The following is a 23764-nucleotide window of genomic DNA, read 5'->3' as shown; positions in this document are numbered from 1 at the left end:
CCAACTCTTGTAGTTGCATTTATGTAAATGGTTGTTTTATATGGTGCAATAAATTCTCTACAGTTAATTCCATGTCCATACCCTGTTCCTATTCTTAACTAATTTTTCCATAGCTTTCTATTCCTTTACCCTAACTTAATAAAATAGGCAGATAAAGATGGAGTGACCAAAGAAGGACTCCATTTAAGGAAGTGGCAGAATGGACAAGATCTTTTAAAGTATCCCTTGATTACTGTGTCTTCTTATTACACTAATTAGATTTTATTTATTCATTAGGAGATTAAAACCAGAAGAACAGAGGTAAAGTCTCTGCAATAAGATAATGAAGAAAATAAATTAAACTGGGGAGAAAGCATTTACAACAATTGTAACATTAATTGAGGTTCACTATCCCAATAAATAAAGAGCTCATTTCAATGAGGGGTACCTAAAATAATATAGATAACAAGACAAAGAACATACAAAACCAGTAAGCTAGAGAAGAAATGCACAGGGCAAACAAAACAAAACAAAAATTGCATTATTTCTAACTATTAAAGCAGTTTAAAGTGAAACATCAACATATGCCACTGAAATGCCAGTCAACTATTGAAGTAAACAAATTCAAAACTAAAAATACTTTATGCTTTTGAGGTTTGTGCAGTGGTAACCATCATACATAACTGGTAGAAGAATAAATTGTTTTTAACATGTGAAAGGGTCTTATGCATATTCATAAAATTTTACCCAGTTTAGTTATGAGCCTATTATCCTATGCTCAAAACATTCTGTGATTCTCCCCTTAAAAATTAAAATGCATGTCAACTATAGTCAAATAAAAAGTATTTTTTAATTAAATAAAGTCAAAGTCTCAACAAAAAAATTAAAATGTGTATGACCAAAGACTTCATGTTATCACTTTATAATAGGAGAAAATTGAGAATAACCCAAGTGTTCATGGCAGGAAATAATTATGTAAATGTTGGTATATCCATATAATTCATCCTTTAAAATTATATTCATGAAGAATGTTTAATGGCAGTTAGAATTCTTTTGCTGTAATACTGTTAGCCAATATAGTGTACATTAAAAATGTGTATGTGTGATTAAGAAAGATCACCATTGGCTATGTGTACATGTCCTCAAAACCTCTATATATTTTCCTATAATTCCAAATTTTATGTAGTGAATTATGTTCTTTAAAATGAGAGAAAAAAAATGGAATGGTAAAAATGTAGTTGTGAAGACAGAGGAGATGAGCACCAAAATCAATACAACTTATTTATTATGGTGAACAGTTTGACAGCACCCATACCCTTCAACCTGTTAACCTCCTCTTTACTACTTCTGCTCTTATTATTTATTTCTATATTTAAGATGCTTTCCAGATCAAGATGAAAAAAATAAAAATGCTTGTTAAATTCTAGAAGCTTGTGTTAATAATCAGAATTCATAACAGCAAATAATCCAAGTGACATTTTTGACTTTTGAACGCATTGTAAGACTTTAGTCTAATTTTTTGTTTAGGTATTTGTTTAGGCCTTGAGAATGAGAGGAATTGTCTGGGACAAAATAAGAAATAAGGATGGGAACCTTTTGTTTAAGGATATCTCTAATAGAATTATCTTTTGGTAGTGAAGTTAAGCAAACTTTGACTGGAACTCTGGAGATGTAATAGATGGTATTTTATCAGTTATATATCAAAAGAGTCAACACTCCTAATTATATCATCCAAATAAAAATCAAACGTTTTGTAGCAGCTTTTATTTCATTTAATTTTATTAGCCCATAAGGCCTCCATGAAATGGTTTAACCTTTTTGAAATCCACAGGTGAATATTAACATGGGAGTGATTTATGCAAGACTGTATGGCATTTTAAAGTTCTAGCTGCATTCAAATATTACATATGGAAAATATACATGGAGGAAGTCAGATTACATGTCTAATTTTATGGTCATTGTTTTTTATAATCAGTTGGCTTTAGGACTTCAGTTTGACAGTTAGCCACACTTGAAATTCACATATTCCAATCAAGTGTATCCTGCCTAAGCCACGAAAATACCTCACTGTTACTATTCAGGATTAAATAAACATTTTCCTACTCTTCTACTCAAGGAGTTTTATGTACATGTGCTAAATCTGCATTTCTATAAAGAATGGAGATAGTAGTGGTTGTGAGGACTGTGGACACATCAGTAAGAGGTGTGTAAGTTAGCACAGTTCAGTCTTAGAATTGAAATCCAAGCCAGAGAATAAATTCCAGACTTGTTTGTCCTTGCCCTTTCCCCCCACAACTTCCTTTATCATACACATCAGAAGTAGAGAACAGTAAATGGCCCGAGTGATCTTGGGATGGGGATTAGACCTGTGGGACAAGACACAGGAGGAAGGGCTGAGGGAAATGGCTGACTGTAGAATCTATATGGAAAAGAATAAAAATCCGCCAACTAAAGGTGACTGGCTACATGCCTGTGTCAACTATAGTCAAATAAAAAGTATTTTTTAATTAAATAAAGTCAAAGTCTCAACCTTAGAGTCATTTGTCCTTCCTACCTACAAGGGGAAATTCTGATACTGTGGAATCACAGTCCTTTAAAAGACCGTTAAATATCTTCTCCCATCCCGTGGGTTGCCTCTTTGTTTTCTTGACTGTTTCCTTTCCTGTGCAGAAGCTTTTGATTTTGATGAAGTCCCAAAAGTTCATCTTTGCTTTTGTTTCCTTTGTCTTTGGAGACGTATCTTGAAAGAAGTTGCTGTGGCTGATATCAAAGAGATTACTGCCCATGTTCTCCTCTAGGATTCTGATGGATTCCTGTCTCACATTGAGGTCTTTTATCCATTTTGAGTTTATCTTTGTGTACGGTGTAAGAGAATGGTCGAATTTCATTCTTCTACATATAGCTGCCCAGTTTTCCCAGCACCATTTATTGAAGAGACTGTCTTTTTTCCACTGTATATTTTTTCCTGTTTTGTCGAAGATTATTTGACCATAGAGTTGAGGGTCCATATCTGGGCTCTCTACTCTATTCCACTGGTCTATGTGTCTGTTTTTATGCCAGTACCTTTCTGTCTTGGTGATCACAGCTTTGTAGTGAAGCTTGAGATCAGGTAACGTGATGCCCCCTGTTTTATTTTTGTTTTTCAACATTTCCTTAGCGATTCGTGGTCTCTTCTGATTCCATACAAATTTAGGATTATTTACTCCAGCTGTTTGAAGAATACCGGTGGAATTTTGATCAGAATAGCATTAAAAGTATAGATTGCTCTGGCAGTATAGACATTTTAACAATGTTTATTCTTCCGAACCAAGAGCATGGAATGGTCTTCCATCTTTTTGGGTCTTCTTCAGTTTCTTTCATGAGTGTTCTGTAGTTCCTCGAGTACAGATCCTTTACCTCTTTGGTTAGGTTTATTCCCAGGTATCTTATGGTTCTTGGGGCTATAGTAAATGGAATCGATTCTCTAATTTCCCTTTCTGTATTTTCATTGTTAGTGTATAAGAAAGCCACTGATTTCTGTACATTGACTTTGTATCCTGCCACGTTGCTGAATTGTTGTATGAGTTCTAGTAGTTTGGGGGTGGAGTCTTTTGGGTTTCCCATATAAAGTATCGTGTCATCTGCAAAGAGAGAGAGTTTGACTTCTTCATTACCAATTTGGATACCTTTTATTTCTCTTTGTTGTCTGATTGCTGTTGCTAGGACTTTTAATATTATGTTGAACAAGAGTGGTGAGAGTGGGCAAATGACAGTACAGACAGAAGGTTGATATCCAGGATCTATAATGAACTCCTCAAACTCAACACACACAAAACAGACAATCATATCAAAAAATGGGCAGAAGATATGGACAGACACTTCTCCAATGAAGACATACAAATGGCTAACAGACACATGAAAAAATGTTCATCATCACTAGCCATCAGGGAAATTCAAATTAAAACTACATTGAGATATCACCTTACACCAGTTAGAATGGCCAAAATTAACAAGACAGGAAACAACATGTGTTGGAGGGGATGTGGAGAAAGGGGAACCCTCTTACACTGTTGGTGGGAATGCAAGTTGGTGCAGCCTCTTTGGAGAACAGTGTGGAGATTCCTCAAGATAAAAAATAGAACTTACCTATGACCCTGCCATTGCACTCCTGGGTATTTACCCCAAAGATACAGATGTAGTGAAAAGAAGGGCCATCTGTACCCCAATGTTTATAGCAGCAATGGCCATGGTCGCCAAACTGTGGAAAGAACCAAGATGCCCTTCAACGGACGAATGGATAAGGAAGATGTGGTCCATATACACTATGGAGTATTATGCCTCCATCAGAAAGGACGAATACACAACTTTTGTAGCAACATGGACGAGACTGGAAGAGATTATGCTGAGTGAAATAAGTCAAGCAGAGAGAGTCAATTATCATATGGTTTCACTTATTTGTAGAGCATAACAAATAGCATGGAGGACATGGGAGATAGGAGAAGGGAGTTGGGGGAAATTGGAAGGGGAGGTGAACCATGAGAGACTATGGACTCTGAAAAACAATCTGAGGGGTTTGAAGGGGCGGGGGGTGGGAAGTCGGGGTGCCAGGTGGTGGGTATTTTAGAGGGCATGGATTGCATGGAGCACTGGGTGTGGTGCAAAAATAATGAATACTGTTATGCTGAAAATAAAAAATAAATTAAAAAACCGTTAAATATTCCAATATTATATACTGACAGAGTACAGTTTAAAGGAGAAATAATTTTAGATCTACATTAAATCAATCTATTTGCTTCTCTTTATTTTCAGAAGGGAAAAAAGGGCCACCTTTCCATTCTCATTGAGTTGATGAGTTTTGATGTCATGAATTTTTAATGTCTCATCGAAAAATTTAATTATGAGCTGGGGTGTCAAGCATTGTGTTTGGTGTCTTTTCTCCTTAGACTATCAAATAAGAAGGAAAATGGTGATTATCCAAATAAATTTCAAGTGGCCATTTACATAACCTCTACTAAAACTGCCTGCTAAGAATGTTTACAGACGTTCATAGTTAGCATTGAATTTTGCCAGCAATAAAAGTTAATGCAGAGTTTCAGTACTCTTTTTTTTTTTTAAGATTTTATTTATTTATTTGACAGAGAGAAACACAGTGAGAGAAGGAACACAACCAGTGGGAGTGGGAGAGGGAGAAGCAAGCTTCCTGCTGAGCAGAGAGCTAGATGCAGGGCTCCATCCCAGGATGCTGGGATCATGACCTGAGCTGAAAGCAAGACTTAACGACGAAGTCACCTAGACACCCCACTGTACTCTTAATTACAGAATTGTTCATAGAGCGAAAGGTTCAGCAAATAATAATTGCATTATTAATCTAAAAGGCATTGTTAAATTATCTACTCTTACGTGGGGATTTTACTATAATTCAGGAGAACTCAGGAAAATAAATACATTATGGTAAATTTAGTCCACATAATCAGTAATGATGAAATGTTCTTTTTTTCTTCACTTACAAATATATCTTCCATAAAATCCTTCTAAGTCAACTTACAGATATTGTAATGCTTCAAAATGAATTAGTTTTTTCAGGAGGATGCTATATAATCACCTTGAGACTTAGTATGAATTGTGCTTAAGCAAAGTCTGCTTCTAGTTATATTCACGAAGCTGTTGAGAGTGTGCTTTTGGGGAGGTATCTAGAAGTTCAAGGTTATTGCTGCACCACACACATGGGTTTCGATGTCTCTCCTGAGGATTTTCAGTATACCCTTTCAATAACTAACAGTCATTTCACATCAAATCAAACCCTTTATTTAAACATATTAAGAATTTGGTAACTTTAAATATTAATAGTTAAAGCAAAAGTCAAGGTCTAATAGTGTTGGTGGGCTGTTGGCTATGTCCGAATTCTCTTTTTCAGGTAATGAAGGAAGCAGGAAGAGAGTTGTGGAAGAAAAGTGCTCAGAGGGGCAGAGGTTTTATTCAGCGTCTGCTTTGTGTGCACCTAGCCCTGAAAACTTTCTCTCTTAACAACTAAATGGATAAAGTGCTATATATTCACACACACACACACACACATACAGTGTTAAAAATACTTTGTTGATCTGTGTGTGTGTGTGTGTGTGTGTAGTTTGGAATAGTGACTGATCTAAAATAAAATACCATGATACTGTGACGCACATAGTTTATATCAGGATTTCTTTCTCTTATGTGTATGATCATTTTTATTCCGGAAGGTTCAGATTCCTGGTCATGTGAAGCTCCATGTCTTTTTGGGTAGAATCGTTATTTTATTTAAAAATCATTGGCTGTGTTAAGATCAGTTTGTTATGACTACGGAGTTTCTACTTTTTCTCTTCTAATTTAATGATAATTGAGTTTGGTTTTTTGGTTTATTTGTGTTTTTTTGCCTCTCACAGGGTGAGAAATATAAAAAAGAATCATGGAAGTACTAAAGAGAAGAAAAGGTTCTTAAAATTGTCATGTGATATTATGGATAAATTTGTTGACCTATTTTATTAGTTGGCACCCTTGAGAGAAACAAAGAATTGACAGTTTAGCAATTTCATGACAATATTCAGGCATATCTGAGGTATAGTCTAGATGATTTTGTGTAACCACTCAAATTTATTTTTAAGAAGCCTCAGGGTGCTTTGTGGCTCAGTCTGTTAAGCATCTGTCTCTTGGTTTCGGCTCAGGTCATGATCTCATGGGTCCTGAGATGAAGCCCCACGTTGACCTCTCTGCTCAGCAGGGAGTCGGTTTGAAGTTTCTCTCCCTGTGCCTTGCCCCCTCCCAATAGAAAAACAAATCTGTGAAGAAAAAAAAAAAAAAAAAAGCCTTTACAGTAGGGACCATAACTCCCCACTCTGTAAGTGTGGTCTGAATTCCATGCAGAGAGTATAGAATGGAAGGGGGAAGAAAAAAGGAGTAACTTGACAGGGAAGAAACCTTGACAGATCGTATCTTAGCCATGTAATCAAGGTCAGCATCAACAAGGATGAATCTTGTTGGTGGTGTGTCCCTTGATATAATGTGGTTAATATATTACTTCACTTTCGTCTTCCTTCCAAAGCCCCATAGCCCTGGTCTAATCTTGAGAAAAACACCAAACAAACTCCAATTTTAGTTAATTAGAAAAAACTTTACACAATGTAGCTAAGTGTGGTATGAACACAAATCGATCATGCCCTCTCAGATAAAGACAGAATGGCCAAATCTTTGTCACTGTTGCTACAGCTCAAATTTTTTTTTATTTTAAGATTTATTTATTTATTTGACAGAGAGAGATTACAAGTAGGCAGAGAGGCAGGCAGAGAGAGAGAGGAGGAAGCAGGCTCCCTGCTGAGCAGAGAGCCTGATGCGGGACTCGATCCCAGGACCCTGAGATCGTGACCCAAGCCGAAGGCAGCGGCTAAACCCACTGAGCCACCCAGGCACCCGCTACAGCTCAAATTAAATCATCAGTTGTTGACATTGGCTGCTCTTAAAAAGGGGAGTAATGTTAGGAGAAAAATGGTTAGCAACAAGCCTAACACTCTAAAAATACTAGCATTAGGAAACAGATGACTTTCAAAGCATAGTAGGTATAAAAGTAAAACCTAGATCTCCAAAGAGCTAGTAACTTAGCCTGGAAAAGGAAACTGCCTGATATTTCATAGCAGAATATTGTTTACTTTGGTAAGGCTATTTGATTAATTGGTATGGTTTTGTATGAAATCACAATCAGGTTGTGTCACATTAAAAGAAAAATTCCAAAATGAAAGAAGGTTACATATGTACAAATCAAAGTACTTATTACTAGCTTTTCGATGCCATTTTATCTAGAAGACAAAGAAGAAAACCTTTAGTAGTTGGGACGCCTGGGTGGCTCAGTTGGTTAAGCAGCTGCCTTCGGCTCAGGTCATGATCCCAGCGTCCTGGGATCGAGTCCCACATCGGCCTCCTTGCTCAGCAGGGAGCCTGCTTCTCCCTCTGCCTCTGCCTGCCACTCTGTCTGCCTGTACTCGCTCTCTTTCCCTCTCTCTCTCTGATAAATAAAAAATCTTTTAAAAAAAAAAAAAAAGAAAACCTTTAGTAGCAAAGAAAAACATTTCACTTGAGGATTTCTTTTCCATGTGAAATCCTGGGGAAAAAACAATTGGGCTGTTCTTATTTTACATACACATTTTTATTTTTTAGACGCTGCCTGATTTAATTGGTTGGTAGGAAAGTAGGCTATGCAGTGGATACTTTGTATGGAGCAAAATGACTTCTAAGTTCTAGAATATACTATACATCAAAGATTTAAGAAAACTCTATAGTACAGAAACCAAGAGCAATGTGCATTACTGCATTGTGTATTTCTGGCTTCCTCATAAAATGTGGATGGTTTTTTGCAGGAAATGTTTCCATTTGATTGTTTTTAAACTGTGGTTTTACTCTTCTTTTTTACTAGGCCTTGTCTGCAGTATGTAAGAGAAACTTACCCATTTATTCTTTATATAATACTGCCCTTGAGGGACAGTGTGAGCACTTTCCATCTATTAATCAGAGTAAACTGAGTTTAACAGATGTTCAATGGCAGATACCTTCTCAAACCAAATGTCTTCCTTAAGAACTGAAAGGCATACACTTTACACATCAAATCAGCGTCATCTTTCTCCTTCTCTGTTCTAGTGCACTGACAGGCAAAATTCCCCAGTCACATCGCCAGGATCCTCTCCCCTTGCACAGAGAAGAAAGCCACATCCAGATCCTCTCCAGATCCCTCATCTAAGCCTGCCACCAGTGCCTCCTCGCCTGGATCTAATCCAGAAAGGCATAGTTCGGTCTCCCTGTGGCAGCCCAACTGGTTCACCAAAGGTAAACAGATTTTATTAGAAACACAGGTAATTTAAGTGACACTTACTGATTGCTCAGGGTCCTTTGAATTCTATTCCTTGAGTTTCTTGTGCTCTTAATTGTTTATGAAGAACTTTGATGTGTTTCTCATTTTGTTTATAGTAAGCCTACTACCATATTTTTGCTTTATTACTGTAAAAGTTACATAATTAATCAGAGAGAACGTATGTCTATAATACCTACCTGATCTGCAAAAATGCGTAGAAGAGTAAACATGGTTATTCTGTAGAATGGATTTAAAAAGTCATTATAAGTATTAAAACAAATTACATCCCCTTATCGAATGATATTTTACACTCATTTTCACCATGTCATGACAAGAAAAAATGTAATGGGGGTATATTTGCATAAGGGCTTACGATGTGATAAAGTATCAGCCATATCTCAAGGTGACTCAGAAGAGGGAGCTATTTGTATAGTACTTTTTATACCCGAAGGAATTAATTACAAAGAATTATAATATTTGCAAAGTAATTACTTTACTCTTTAATTTCAAAGACAGAATTCTAACTATGTAAATCTAAGCCTATAGTTTGTTTTAGTTTTATGAGGACTTTTTTCCCCAAAATTTGATAAGGGCTTATTTTGCTTTATTAAATATAAGACTTAAAAAGTTCATTCCATTTGGTAATATGCTTTAGAGTCTAAAATGAATCAGAAGCACAATATTTTAGTAGTAGTTGATCTTGATTACAGTTAACTTGGTTTTAAGATTAGATTAAGACTTTATAGGATGGTATTTAGTTAGAATTATGTAAACGTACAGCACATTCCTTTTTTCTATAGTATTTTCTACCCATAAAAGCACAAAATCATTCATCAGATGAACCATCTATCGAAAAACAAAACCATAAAAGTCACATAGATTCAGTTCAGGTACATGTACCTTCATAATTCCAGATGGGATTTAGACTGATTTTTATCTTTTTAAGGATCCATAAAAATTCAGATAAGTTCTACAAATAATGCTGCTCTATTATTTGTGATTTTCCACTCTTCTGGTAATAACTGGTAAAATAGGATCAAAGCAGATTTGCCCCCTTAGCAGTTGCTTTATGTTGCAGTAGCAAATACGAAAACGGCAACACCAACACGTTCATTCTTTCGGAGATATTACAAATCAAGCTGCTCTTTCAAAAGCAAAACAACAACAACTTTGATAGTTTTCTTTCCCTCTCCTTAATTGTGTAAAGGTGCAAATAAATTAACGATTAAATATTATTTTCAGTCTGTCAAAATCATCACATAATTTTGATACTCTGCTCCTGTTTCCTGTAGAGTCTTTCTTTACAGTCCTTAACACTTTATGTTTAGTTTATGTATTCATTTTCATTCATTTGTGTTTAGTTTAACATTTTATGTTTAGTATAGTCCTTAACATTTTATGTTAAGTTTATGTATTCATTTTCTTCAAAAAATTCTAATGACATATATAAGCTTTTCACTAATTTTTAAAAAATGTAATAAATGGATGATAAAAAGAAACATTAAAAGGTGACACAGGAATCTGCTAAAATTCCGCTATGGCTTAGAAAACAAAATGATAATAGACTAGTCTGGAAATCACTTTTCAGTGTGTGGTACAACTTCTAATTTATTTATTTTTCTATTGTATCTCTTCAGTCTTCTCCTTGCATGGTGAGAAAACAAGATAAACCACTCCCGGCACCACCTCCTCCCTTAAGAGATCCTCCTCCACCTCCACCTGAGAGACCTCCCCCAATCCCACCTGACAATAGACTGAGTCGCCACTTCCATCATGTGGAAAGTGTGCCTTCCCGAGACCAGCCAATGCCTCTTGAAGCCTGGTGCCCCCGGGATGTGTTTGGAACTAATCAGTCAGTGGGATGTCGACTCTTAGGGGATGGCTCTCCAAAGCCTGGAATCACAGCAAGTTCAAATGTAAATGGAAGGCACAGTAGAATGGGCTCTGACCCCGTGCTTATGCGGAAACACAGACGCCATGATTTGCCTTTAGAAGGAGCCAAGGTAAGAAATAAGCAAAGCAGAAGCTAAACAGTCTTTTTTTTTTTTTTCTTTTAAAGATTTTATTTATTTATTGACAGACAGAGATCACAAGTAGGCAGAGAGAGAGAGGAGGAAGCAGGCTCTCCGCTGAGCAGAGAGCCCGATGTGGGGCTCAATCCCAGGACCCTGGGATCATGACCTGAACTGAAGGCAGAGGCTTTAACCCACTGAGCCACCCAGGCGCCCCAGAAGCTAAACAGTCTTCTCAAACTCTACTGATAGGAGGTAGTAAAGTAGTATAAAGGGTTGGGAGTGGTTTGTTTTTTGGTTGTTGTTGTTTATTTATTTATTTATTTGCCTGGTGTGGCACTTCCCTGAAGACCTTTAATTATCTCCAAGTTATAAATAATCAGAAGCTCATTAAAACTTAAAAGAAGTCAGGAAGACAGTTCTAAGTAATGATTTAATTTTAATGCAAAAACACTAGACAGTCTGTGGGAGATTTATTTCACCTTCCCTTATTTCATCTGCCAAAACTTTTTCTTATTAATAACTTGTTGGTGGGAGAATCAGCACTGTTTCTTTCTTTTTTCTTTTTTTTTTTAACTCACCTGATCCTGTCTAATCTGGAAAAAAGTTGACTATAGCATATCATAAATAGGCCACTGGAATTGTGTCCAAGACAGTCACCTTGTGCATCCAGGTAAAATGAACTTCTCCCAGACATAAAGACACCACTTCCAGGTCCCTCTAACAGAGTAAACTCTTTCTCCGTAAAACTGAAAGAGACGGCACGTGTGTTGAGCTCTGACTTGAAAGATATCACCACTATCATTTATAGACCCAGGAAAGAATTTTAGCTTGTAGCGAACCAAAGAGGCAGCAGCAAAAATCACTGAGTTTAGAATTCTTGGTAGGCCCTTGGCAAAGTTGTCCTCTAATATTTTCTAGTATTTGCTTCCATGACATTTCTGGCTCTGAGATCAGACGGTTGTCCTCTTCCCTCTGCTGAAGGAGGCTTTGCCTCTTTTGAAGACTGTAATATTAAAGTGATGCCTCCCTATTGATCTTTAATTGTTATTTTAGAAGAATAATCAATTCCTTCAAAGTAATGGTTTGCACGTGATGAGTTCAGCATATACTCAAGAAAAAAAGAAATGTGAATTATGACATGTATTCAACTTCTGTGTGTCTGTGTCTGTGTGCCTGTGCATATGTGCGCACATGTGCTCGTATGTCAAGGTTAAGTGATAATGAAAACTTTGTATAATAATATTTAACTTCAGAGATTCGAGGGTAGGATATGAAGAGTCAAAATGTCTAGTGTGGCATTCAAAACAAAGGGGAGGAGCGGTGGGAGTTTGCCGTGACCCATTGCCATGACTCACCTCAGTACCTTCATTCAGCATTTTAAATAGATCATCTATTTTAAATATAATGATCTGTAAAGGTTTCCCCCAAGGTCATCTAAACATGTAAATGGAAGAAAAAGTACTTACAAAAGCATTCTTATAATGTTTTCTGAAAATGGAGTGCTTATTATCTTCGATTGTATATTTCTACAACCTAGAGCCTGTATCGGAAGGAGCTGCTGGGTTTTTTCTTTTTCTGGGTTTTTTCTTTTTTTTTCTCTTTAGCCTCTATTATTTTTTTTTTTTAAGATTTTATTTATTTATTTGACAGGCAAAGATCACAAGTAGGCAGAGATGCAGGCAGAGAAAGAGAGGAGGAAGCAGGCTCCCCACTGAGCAGAGAGCTGAATGCGGGGCTCGATCCCAGGACCCTGAAATTATGACCTGAGCCGAAGGCAAAGGCTTACTTAACCCACTGAGCCACCCAGGCGCCTCTAGCCTTTATTATTTTTCATTCATACCTGATCATACTTGTCTTGAGATGAGTGTTGGAATGAGCTCTACCATGAATTGATTGGTTATATTTTGCTACATACTACAATTTATTTTGTAATGGATTTTGGATGGATTTTTAATGGATTTTGGAAATACTTATATAATTATTTTAGCCAATTCATTGAAGACATCTTATTTCCAGATCCTTTTACATAATATGTTATACAGTTTTGGCACTAATATAAACCTGCCCTTTTAAGCCCTAGAACATACTGGCTGTTAATTTTTGTATGGAAGGTTACCATTTTTTAAATTGGTGTTATAATTTCGTAGGCTATAGGTATGAAATTTTATTATGTTAACTGGAGGTATGAAATACTAATAGTGACTTCAGTTTTGAAGATTTCTTTAAATGTTTTCTATGTGAATGTTCATGTCCTAATTATTGATACATATTAATGTCCCAGAGAACATTGAGTAAATTGTTCAATATCTCTTAGTGAAAGCTGAATTTTAATCTTGTTTAGTTCTGGCTAAATATCCTCATTAAGATTCTTTAAGGTTTAATCTCATATGTTGTGTATATTAATAATGCAATGTTTATATTCTCAAAGTAAATTTCATGTTACAATCAGACATAAAGTTTTTTTTTTTTAAAGATTTTATTTATTTATTTGTCAGAGAGAGAGCGAGCGAGAGCGAGCACAGGCAGACAGAGTGGAAGGCAGAGTCAGAGGGAGAAGCAGGCTCCCTGCGGAGCAAGCAGCCCGATGTGGGACTCGATCCCAGGACGCTGGGATCATGACCTGAGCCGAAGGCAGCTGCTTAACCAACTGAGCCACCCAGGCGTCCCTCAGACATAAAGTTTTAACCAAAATTATATGTCTAAGATTGATGATTTCAGTCTAGTTGTTCAACTTCTATGGCGGATTATAAAGAAGGATCTACCTATAGTTAATGTAATAAAGAGTGTAAAAGAGATGACTCCTCTTTTTCTCTTTTATTATCTTTATGAAGGAACTTCAGTAGACCACAAGGTACATCATAATTTACATGTAGTAGAAAAAGCCTAACTCCTCTTCCCATTTCTCTGTTGGGAAACCTAAGAGGCTGGCTTCAGCTAACATCTGACAGAAGACTGAGTCCATCTGGGATCTTGGGGTTCTCAGTTTCTGTGATCCTGCCTTGGAGTTTGCTTCTCCCCTTCTATCTTTATAGTTCCTCCATCCAAACTGGTTAAATGTCACATTCGTTAAGTGCTTTCTAGATGCAAGACCCTCCTGGTGTCTAGGATAACTGGAATCCCAGTGTTTTCTTCCCTTTCAAATTTAACAAAAAGTTTTTATAAACTGACAAGGAGACGGCATACTTAGTAGCTCAATTTTAACAGGGCTAACCATATTATCAACACAGATGAACCAGGCTCTGGAATCAGAACTGAGTCTTGTAAATGGGATTGACTCCTTAATTTTTTTCTTCTGTCTTGTTGTTGGTGTAAAGAAATGCAACTGATTTCTGTGCATTGATTTTATATCCTGACACTTGACTGAATTCCTGTGCAAGTTCTAGCAGATTTGGAGTGGAATCTTTTGGATTTTCCACATATAATATTATATCATTTGCAAAGAGTGATAGTTTGACTTCTTCTTTGCCTACTTGGATGCCTTTAATTTCTTTTTGTTGTCTGCTGAGGCTAGGACTTCTAGTACTCTGTTGAATAGCAGTGGTGATAATGGACATCCCTGCAGTGTTCCTGACCTTAACAGAAAAGCTCTCAGTTGTTTCTCCATTGAGAATGATATTTATGGTGGGTTTTTCATAGATGGCTTTGATGATATTGAGGGATGTATCCTCTGTCCTTATACTTTGAAGAGTATTGATCAGGAAAGGATGCTATACTTTGCCAAATGCTTTTTCAGCATCTATTGAGAGTATCATATGGTTCTTGTTCTTTCTTTTATTAATATATTGTATCACATTGATTTGCGGATGTTGAACCAACCTTGCAGCTCTGGAATAAATCCCACTTGGTCGTGGTGAATAATCCTTTTAATGTACTGTTGGATCCTATTGGCTTGTATTTTGATGAGAATTTTCGCATCTGTGTTCATCAAGGATATTGGTCTGTAATTCTCTTTTTTGATGGGATCCTTGTCTGGTTTTGGGATCAAGGTGATGCTGGTCTCATAAAATGAGTTTGGTAGTTTTCCTTCCATTTCTATTTTTTGGAACAGTTTCAGGAGAATAGGAATTAGTTCTTCTTTAAATGTTTGGTAGAACTCTCCTGGGAAGCCATCTGGCCCTGGGCTCTTGTTTGTTGGAGATTTTTGATGACTGCTTCAATCTCCTTACTGGCTATGGGTCTGTCAGAACTGAGTCTTACTTCCTACTCTAGAATTTACTTTGTGGAGGTGAGTAACATACTACATCTTTGCCCCAACTCCACTTATTTTTCTTACCTTTTTTTAAATGAACAGGAAGATTGATTTATGACATAAAAAATATTTCCTTATTGTTTTAAATTCTGGTATTATTAATATACAGTGTTATATTAATTTCAGGTTTAGAAGTTGTTCAGCACTTGCATATATCACCCAGTACTCCTCGTCACAAGTGCACTACTTAATCCCCATCCGCCATGCCTCCCCCAACACACACACACACCCGGTACCTCTGGGAACCAGAGTTAAGAGTGTTTCTTGGTTTGTCTGTCTTATTTTTCTTACTTTATAAAATGGAAGACTAATAGTACCTTATCTAGGAGAATAGTTACCTTCCAAATACCTAAATCCTTCTACTACTCAGGTCTGGAATAAAACCAAAAGTAACAGGTAGACATGAAGGAGCAGTAGAAGTTGTAATAGTTGACATTTTCATTCAAAATAGTTGCCTTTTTTTTTAACAAATTTGAAATCCAAATCAGCTCTTTCTCTCCTTCCTCTCTTTTTATTTAACATAATTCCTAATAAGTACATAGTAAGCACTTGGTTGCCTAATTAGTGCAGTATTTAAGCTGATGATAGAAGCCAGAGAGTGCATATGTGTGGGGGTTGGGGCGGGCGAGGGTGGGTCAGAGAAGGGGCTTGGAGGAAGAGGACATCCGTGATAGACAAGGAGGAAAAACAGTTTTGTGTGTGTGTGTGTGTGTTTTAATGTATTTTTCTAGCACTGGCCTTCAGCCGAAGGTAGCCTGTAATTTTCTCATTTAAAATAGGAGTCTTTTCCTCCTATTTTTCATGAGAATGGTAAAGTTTACAATGTATCCTCACCCTCCATACCTGGTGTGCAGTTTTTAAAACATTTTATCATGGGAATAAAGGGGAAGGGGATCTAGATATTTGGAAGTTGAAATATTTTCACATAACTGTCAGTCTCTCCAACAGTAAGCAAACACACGCTTGTGTGAAATAGGAACAAGTCTCATTTAGACTTGTTTTCATTAGAGGGAATACTTCAAATGAACTGTTAGCTTCCCATTTTCAAGATAAGAAAACTCAAGTGAGCACGACATGCTTAGATTAGAATTCGATATACCGGCAGGAGACTTCATAAAGTGAACACCCGTAAATGGAAAGACCACTCACTTTCCTTCATCGGGAGCCCTCTGTCACCGCGCCACTTCCCATCATCCATTAGAGGCCTCTGCTCTTTCTGTTTGTACCTTCGCTAGATAAATGGTCAGGGAAGCAAGAATAAATTAAATTCTAATTATACCATTTGCTACTTGTAGAGAGCTGTGAGGGAAAGAGCCATTCAGCTCATCATTAAAATGAAGTGCAAGAATTTTCTGTGACTTTCATTGATTCCCTTTCTCTCCTCCCTCCCACCTGGCATCCTCAAATTAGTTAAGGTAATACTTTCCTTTTAACATGAATCTGCAAGCCAAGAGTTATTAGGTTTATTTATCTTCTTTGATTGGTAAGAAATTTCTTTCCTGTAGTACTCTTTTCTTTCTCTGAAATTCTAGATTCGAACCACATTAGAAACCTGCTCCTTAAATATTTTGTTGGCTAGATATTTATCATTGGTGGTGGTTTGTTTGTTTAAATTAGCTGAGGTCAGGGGTGCCTGGATGGCTCAGTGGGTTAAGCCTCTGCCTTCTGTTCAGGTCATGATCTCAGGGTCCTAGGATTGAGCCCCGCATCGGGCTTTCTGCTCAGCATGGAGCCTGCTTCCCCCTCTCTCTCTGCCTGCCTCTCTGCCTACTTGTGATCTCTCTCTGTCAAATAAATAAATACAATCTTTAAAAAAAAAAATAAAAATAAAAAAATAAATTAGCTGAGGTAAAAATTTTTGCATTAAATATGTTTTAAAATATTATTGGACACTTGAAATTTATCTGCTTGTATCCAGATACTAACATTATGTTAAAGTATCTTTATTTGTTCCTCTTGAAAGTTTAAGAATACTGCTGTTTCTAATATGATAAAAATTATCTCTGACTTATGATGTTGCTTCAAATGACATTATTCTAAAATGACCCTGTGTACAATAATCTTTAGAAGATGCTGCTAGATAAATACATAGAAAGATTCCCCTTTTTGAGATTGTGGCTTTTGCTTTTTGGTGGAGAGGCACATATTTATATGAATGATCTCAAGCTTATCTATAAATCTGAAAGACTATCAAGAAATAAGTTCCCAATGTACACTGGTGTCATTTCCAATCTGATGTTGTAGAAGGACAAATTGTAGTGATATTTTTGGGTAGTGTTTGTGTGGCTTCACATACACGGGATACAGAAAAGGGATTGCATTTGGGGTTTTGTACAAATAAAAAGTTTTGTCTTAATTGTCCTAAGATTATCACAAAAGCATGCGTTTTCCCCTGTATCTCAAGGGTCCTAAATACTTTAAGCTTAATTTTGAGACAACATTTGAATCAGAAGAAGGCATTTCAAACTTCAAGATTCGCACCGATGCTCTCTTGAGGCATGCAGAAATGTATTAATCTAGGATAACCTAAAATTTATAATAAGTTACTTGATAACTCTGATTAACTTCTTCCATAAGTCTAAGCTTCCCCAATGTCTTCTTATTTCTTCAACCTCTTTTAGCTCTATGAGTACTTAGAATGTTCAAGACACCGGGGGAAATATGAAATGAATAAAGCAATGTCTAGTGAGAATGAGACGGGTGTACGATTAGTTCACTAAAAGATAAGGCATAGGAGAAGCGTTCATAAAGAACAATACGGGCTCCTCAAGTAGAAAAGCAAATCTAATTGAGATGCAGTGTAAAAGAAGGAATAAAGAAAGCTGGGTGCAAGAAGGTCAGTGGCTCATAGACATGAAAGATCGGAGGGTGTTTCTGTGGCCATGACAGGGAGGAACGGCATGAAGGAAGGGGGAACGGGCATAGCGAAGGAAGTCCACTGGGGATGCATATGACATAGCCTATAGGCAGGGTACATGAAATTACAGCAGCGCAGACTGAAACCACTAATATAGTGTCCTGAATTCTACACTCACTTGTCTTTCATTTGTTAGACAGGAAAGAGGTTTTAAAGGTTTTTGTTGTTGTTCCTGCTTTTGGGCAGAAGAGCAATAGGATCAGAATATTTAAATTGGTGGCATTTTCAATGAAGTTGTGATAGTTTGGGGACAGTCCGCTGGGAAGGCAGAAGAAAAAGATGTCTCCTTCGTTAAAGAATTAAAGAAGAAGAAGAATCTGGGGCCCCTGGTAGCTCAGTTGGTTAAGGGTCTGTCTCTTGATTTCGGCTCCGGTCATGATCCCATGATCGTTACATCAAACCACTTGTGGGGCTTCACACCAAGGGTGGAACCTGCTTGAGATCTGAAGATTCTCCCTCTTCCTCTGCCCCTCCCTGCTCCCCACCCCCCACTCCCTTGCCTCTCTTAAAGGGGGGGGGGGGGAAGAAGGCCTGAATTCGTGAAGTTTTAGTGTAAACTCTTTCAATCAATGCTATAAATCTGCACTTTTGAGGAACAATTTTTTCTCCTATTTATAAACAGGCTTTTCAGATTCCCAGAGAACATAAAATATTTATTTTTAGCTCAACCGGTAATTTATTGCACTCACTCAGGTTGTGGCAGCTGAAATGATTCTAAGTTTGCTGGAATGTGTGCAGGTGGGAGCGCAGCATTCAGAACGAAGTGGTGTTTGGGATCTGTTTTGTCACCATGTAACTCTAAGATCACCTCTAATGAGGGAGACCGGCAAAGGAGAGAATGGAACTCCAGCATAGGTCCTAGTTTTTAGAGTGATACCTCTGTGCTTTAGGATTGAGATTGTATAACTCTGAAAAGCAGTCATTGATATATTTCAATTCTGTTCTTTAAACTATGTTTCTTATTTTAAACTGAGAAGGGCATTGACTTTCATTTTGTATTCTAAAAGCTTCGATACCATTTTAGAAATACCAGTGGAGGAAAAGAAATTGGTAGGTCATTGATGGAGCTATCGGGCTTTTCAGGTTATAGTACAGCCTTTTGCCCCCTCATTAGCCTACCTTTTAATTATGAATTAATAAGAATTTAGGTAAGAGCCTCATGATAAAACTTTAATGATTACTTGAAGATTTTAAAATACATTTCACCTTTTTTATATGTGTATGAATATACAATATTATTCTCTTTTTTTTTTAATCACTTTAATTTCAAGTTGTTGCATTAGTAACAAGCAATTGTTCAGTCTCTGTAGTGTAACTGAGAAAACTAGAAATCAGAATTTCTTACCCTGAGTAATTAAATACCAGTTCTCTATGGTACCTTATAAGCAAAGTAACAGTTCTAGTTTGTGCTATTCACATGGAAAATTTCATTTAAAATTGCATGCACTTTGAAAGCCAGAACAGGTCTCTCGTTGCCCATAGTGTTGAAGCTTCAGCCTTGCAAGATGAAAGGTATTTCTGATAGTACTCATGTACTGTTTTATCAAGAAGTTTAAAAATGTTCTGTTAACCCCAGAGAGATATAATTTAGAATACTTTTATTTGCAAGAATTGAAAGAATTGCACCAGTACCATTTTCTCTTCACGGAATCCTATAGAGAATGGTAACTTTTCCATAAAAACTGATTGGTATTTGGGAAATGTTACTGTCTGTGTATCTAGCTACCTGTGTCAGATTTATAGAAATTATCGTACATATCCCTTCTTAGTGTGTTCAAGTATCATGTTGTATTGTATTTTTTAAGTATAACGTACTCCTTTGGGTGATGGTGAATGATCGCTATGGTGCTACTGACTCCTAAGTAAATTATATGATATTTCGCTTGTTTAAATAAACTGACATTACCGATGCTTTTCAAAATTACAGTTTTCCGGGCGCCTGGGTGGCTCAGTGGGTTAAGCCGCTGCCTTCGGCTCAGGTCATGATCTCAGGGTCCTGGGATCGAGTCCCGCATCGGGCTCTTTGCTCAGCAGGGAGCCTGCTTCCCTCTCTCTCTCTCTGCCTGCCTCTCCATCTACTTGTGATTTCTCTCTGTCAAATAAATAAATAAAATCTTTAAAAAAAAAAAAAAAAATTACAGTTTTCCTAAGAGCTGCTACTGTTTTTAGGTCCTCCAGAAGTTAAATTTTAAACTAGCCCTTTGATTTCCTTTCAGGTCTTTTCCAATGGTCACCTGGGAAGTGAAGAATATGATGTTCCTCCCCGGCTTTCTCCTCCTCCTCCCGCAGCCACTCTCCTCCCTAGCATCAAGTGAGTTCTGTTGAATTTGGACATCTCTTGTCCGTGCATTAAGTGATGGTAATAGTGGATGTGAGGTACTCAGTGCAGAAAGTGCAAGGTGAATAAAAACACATCAATAAAAATGATCCAGTGAGATTTATAAACTAATATACCAGAAATCAAGATCCTTCCTGGTTCTTTGCTGGGAAGCAAAGCAAAGTTCTTTGCTGTAACAGCATTTAGGATACTTACCTAAACTTCAAGCAAGTTGCTCAGGGAGAGAAAACTTCTTTGTATCCGAGAAGAGAACAGAGTAGCACAATAAGCTTTCCCCTCCAGTTTACCTCTCTCCCTGAGGGGTGTCACATTTATCCCAACTATCCAGTGTGATATCAGAAAATAGTCTTTGAGTCTGTCAGCTCTCCCAGTTCCCAAACCCATTCAGCCACCAAGTCCCATTGATTGTTCTTTGAAGGTTTTTTTATAATCCTCTCATCTTTCCCGTTGCCTCCTAGCTGGACAACTGAAAGGATGAATCTTACACATGATGATACGTCGTGATCTTAGAATTCGTATCAACAGATTTTTTTTTAATCTTTTTTTTTAATTTTTTATTTTTTATAAACATATATTTTTATCCCCAGGGGTACAGGTCTGTGAATCACCGTTAACTGAAAAATAAGTTAATCTGGGTTATCTCATTTGAAAAATGGGGACATGAGACATAATGGACAGTTAAGTGATAGATCTATCCAAGCTAAACCAGGATAAAACCAAGTCTTCTGATTCTGATTTTCCTTCTCTTTATGTTAAATTAGGCTACCTGCCTTTTCTGTAATATATTTTGTTTACACAGCTGAATGAATTTAAATTCTGCTTTCCCCAGGTTACTTTCCTACTTAAAACCTGGCATTGTTTTTTCTTTTTTTTTTTAAGTTAATTCTCTGCTTTTCTCCTAGCAGTAAGATCCACGGGATTTTACCCAACTAAAATATTTTTCCTAAAATAATTCCTAATGCTTGCCCTCCAATTTTGTCTTGATTTTTTTTTTTTCCTGGTTTGGTGAGTTTTTCAAGCTGTTTCCTCCTATGCACTACCCTTTCGGAATCTTTATTCTAAAGGTCTATGTCTCAGGCTGTATTTCTTTATGAAAACTTGTATAACATCTTCATTAGCAATGATAGTAAGTGGTAAGACTAATTCTCATTTCTCTTCCTACAGTTTATGTCCTACACATTTAACTATGAACTCTGTTCCACTGTCTTCTAATTTTAAAGTGTTTTCCCATATTAAAAAAAGATTATAAGATTTAAAAGGCAAAAATCTTTTTCTTAAATTTTCTGATTTTTCCATAACACTGTACTCTTTTTGCTGTGTATTAAATACACCAAGGGTACCTGGTTACTTGGTTGATTATCTGGTTAAGATCTCACTTCTAAATGAAAGTCTTAGAGCATCTTCAGTCCTTCCTCTGCTGGTTACTGACCTCCCCTATACATAAGAATACAAAAGGAAGGATAAGCTAAATCCCGGCCCCTAAGAAATTTACACTTGACTTTAGAAATTAAATGAACATACATGAAATCCCAAGAGAACATTATGCACTAAATTGTATTTCTAACTTGTTAGTTTTTACTTATGCTTGGAGGAAAGATTGCTACAGACTTTCCAAGTCCAAGGATGTTTCATAGAGAGGATGGAAATTTCCTAAGTCATAGAGAATAGACACAGTTCAAAAAGGGAGTGGACAGGAGAAGCAAGAGTGTGAAATGTGACACCATTCAGGGCACAGGGGACAGTGGGAAACTAAGCTAACTGGAGTATTCTCCAGTGGTAACTTCTTTGGGAACTTCCAGATAATGCAGCTGACATAAAAGTTGGAAGCAAATGTACATATTCTGTATAGTAGGCTCTAAATCAGTAAGAACTTATGATATCCTAGCCTCACATGAACTCTGGATATAGATAGATGATAGATAGGTAGATAGATACACATATGTATTAAAACATCTAAGTTCAATTAACTCTGATAATTCAGAAAGTGAAGTAAATAAAAATTTGCCAATTAGAAATTAAATTTGTATATTCTGTTTACTAAATTCATACCATTGAGTGGAATGAGAAGCAGAAGTTGTAGTTTCCTTCTTATATATTTAATATTAGATACCTGTTTCTCCTATAAGTTAAAAATAAATTCATAGCATAATCTGTTTTATTAATATTTTTGTAGTCCCTCAGTTTGTAAGTACATGGGATTTTATGTTGTCCCCATTTATTCTTGATTTTTCCCTCGGAAGGAGTGCAGTTGCCTTACCCAGAGAAATATTTTAACAATGTAGATTTAACAGCAAATTAGTTTTTGATTTTTGCATGCTGCAAATTAACCATAATTAACAATACAAGTGTTGACTTTTTTTTACAAGTATTGACTTTTAATGTCACATTTATCTCTAGAGTTTTTTATTCTGACTATATAGGTAGCAGTTCTTTATTGTATAAAATATGGAAACTGTAGGAAAAAAAGAAAATTAATAAATATGTAAATACAAGCATCTGCATACTCAAAATATCAACATCCAGAGTTTTAACATTTTGACTTTTTTTTAGATTTTTTTTACATGATTTACATTATATTGTAGAGATAATGCCATGCCCTTCTTTGTTACTTAACATTTTAATAAGCACTTGTCTTAATCATTTATGGGCTGTATTATTATAAAACCAGCATGGAATTCTGAAATGAACATTAAAATAATCAGATGTGACTCCAGCATATTAAGTATTTGTCTATCCCTGAACAAGGTAACTTCTCAAGCCTTCACTTTCTCCATCTGATAAATGAAGGGGTTGTTTATCTTAAACGATCTCCAAAATCAACTTTTGAGCTTCAACTTTTTGGGTTCTGTGCAATATGTTTTTTAAGGGGTGCTCATCTATAATGTTAATTATGTGTGAAACATTTGGCAACTTAAGTGTGCATTTGTAGTTGGCTGTTTGCATCTCTTTGCTGAAGCCAGTATGAGTTGGATTACTGCTCTAGTTTTGTTTGGTTTTGTTTTTTATGTTTGGTCTACTTGGGCCTCATTAAAATATATAACCAGAGTCCAATGAGTATGGACCGTTAGCACTAGAGGGGCATAGAACAGAGGTCTCAGCAAATAGGAATGAAATTGGGATGTTGGATGTTCAAGTACCTAATTCCATGTTAGACTCTCTCTGCATGTTTCAAAATCAGCCCAAAGCAAAATCACAAATTATTACCTAACGTAGATTTATAGTTCTCACAAATGTTGAAAATCCTAGTGTTGAATTCAGTAAAGTCACAGCTAGCATTTACATTTTTTTAAATGTACATTGTGTTGTTATAAATATTTACTAAAGCGTAAGTGTTAAATTATTTGATGTTACCATGATTCCCATTTACTTGATATAAGAGGCTACTGTCTGATAGTGTTACTTTCTTATGAAACTGTATGTTTGC

The 23764-nt window shown here is 36.4% G+C and overlaps 1 protein-coding gene across 10 annotated transcripts in view; it reads left to right on the top strand.

The window, feature by feature from the left end:
• CBLB (Cbl proto-oncogene B) overlaps window positions 1-23764 on the top strand; it is a 221860-nt gene that overhangs the window by 150053 nt on the left and 48043 nt on the right. For all 10 annotated transcript variants that reach the window (XR_006609071.1, XM_004769108.3, XM_045088294.1 and 7 more), the window contains exons 11-13: window positions 8611-8796; window positions 10459-10824; window positions 20219-20313. Coding sequence is in view for 9 of the 10 variants with exons in the window: in XM_004769108.3 (XP_004769165.1) it covers window positions 8611-8796; window positions 10459-10824; window positions 20219-20313 (647 nt within the window). In the remaining variant the exon portion in view is untranslated. The remainder of the gene's footprint in view (window positions 1-8610; window positions 8797-10458; window positions 10825-20218; window positions 20314-23764) is intronic.

Source organism: Mustela putorius, unplaced genomic scaffold, assembly GCF_011764305.1.
Source record: "Mustela putorius furo isolate JIRA1106 unplaced genomic scaffold, ASM1176430v1.1 tig00003834_pilon_pilon_pilon, whole genome shotgun sequence".
In the NCBI taxonomy this organism is placed as follows: domain Eukaryota; kingdom Metazoa; phylum Chordata; class Mammalia; order Carnivora; family Mustelidae; genus Mustela; species Mustela putorius.
Note: the sequence above shows the minus strand (reverse complement) of the source record. Positions and strands in the feature narration are given on the sequence as shown.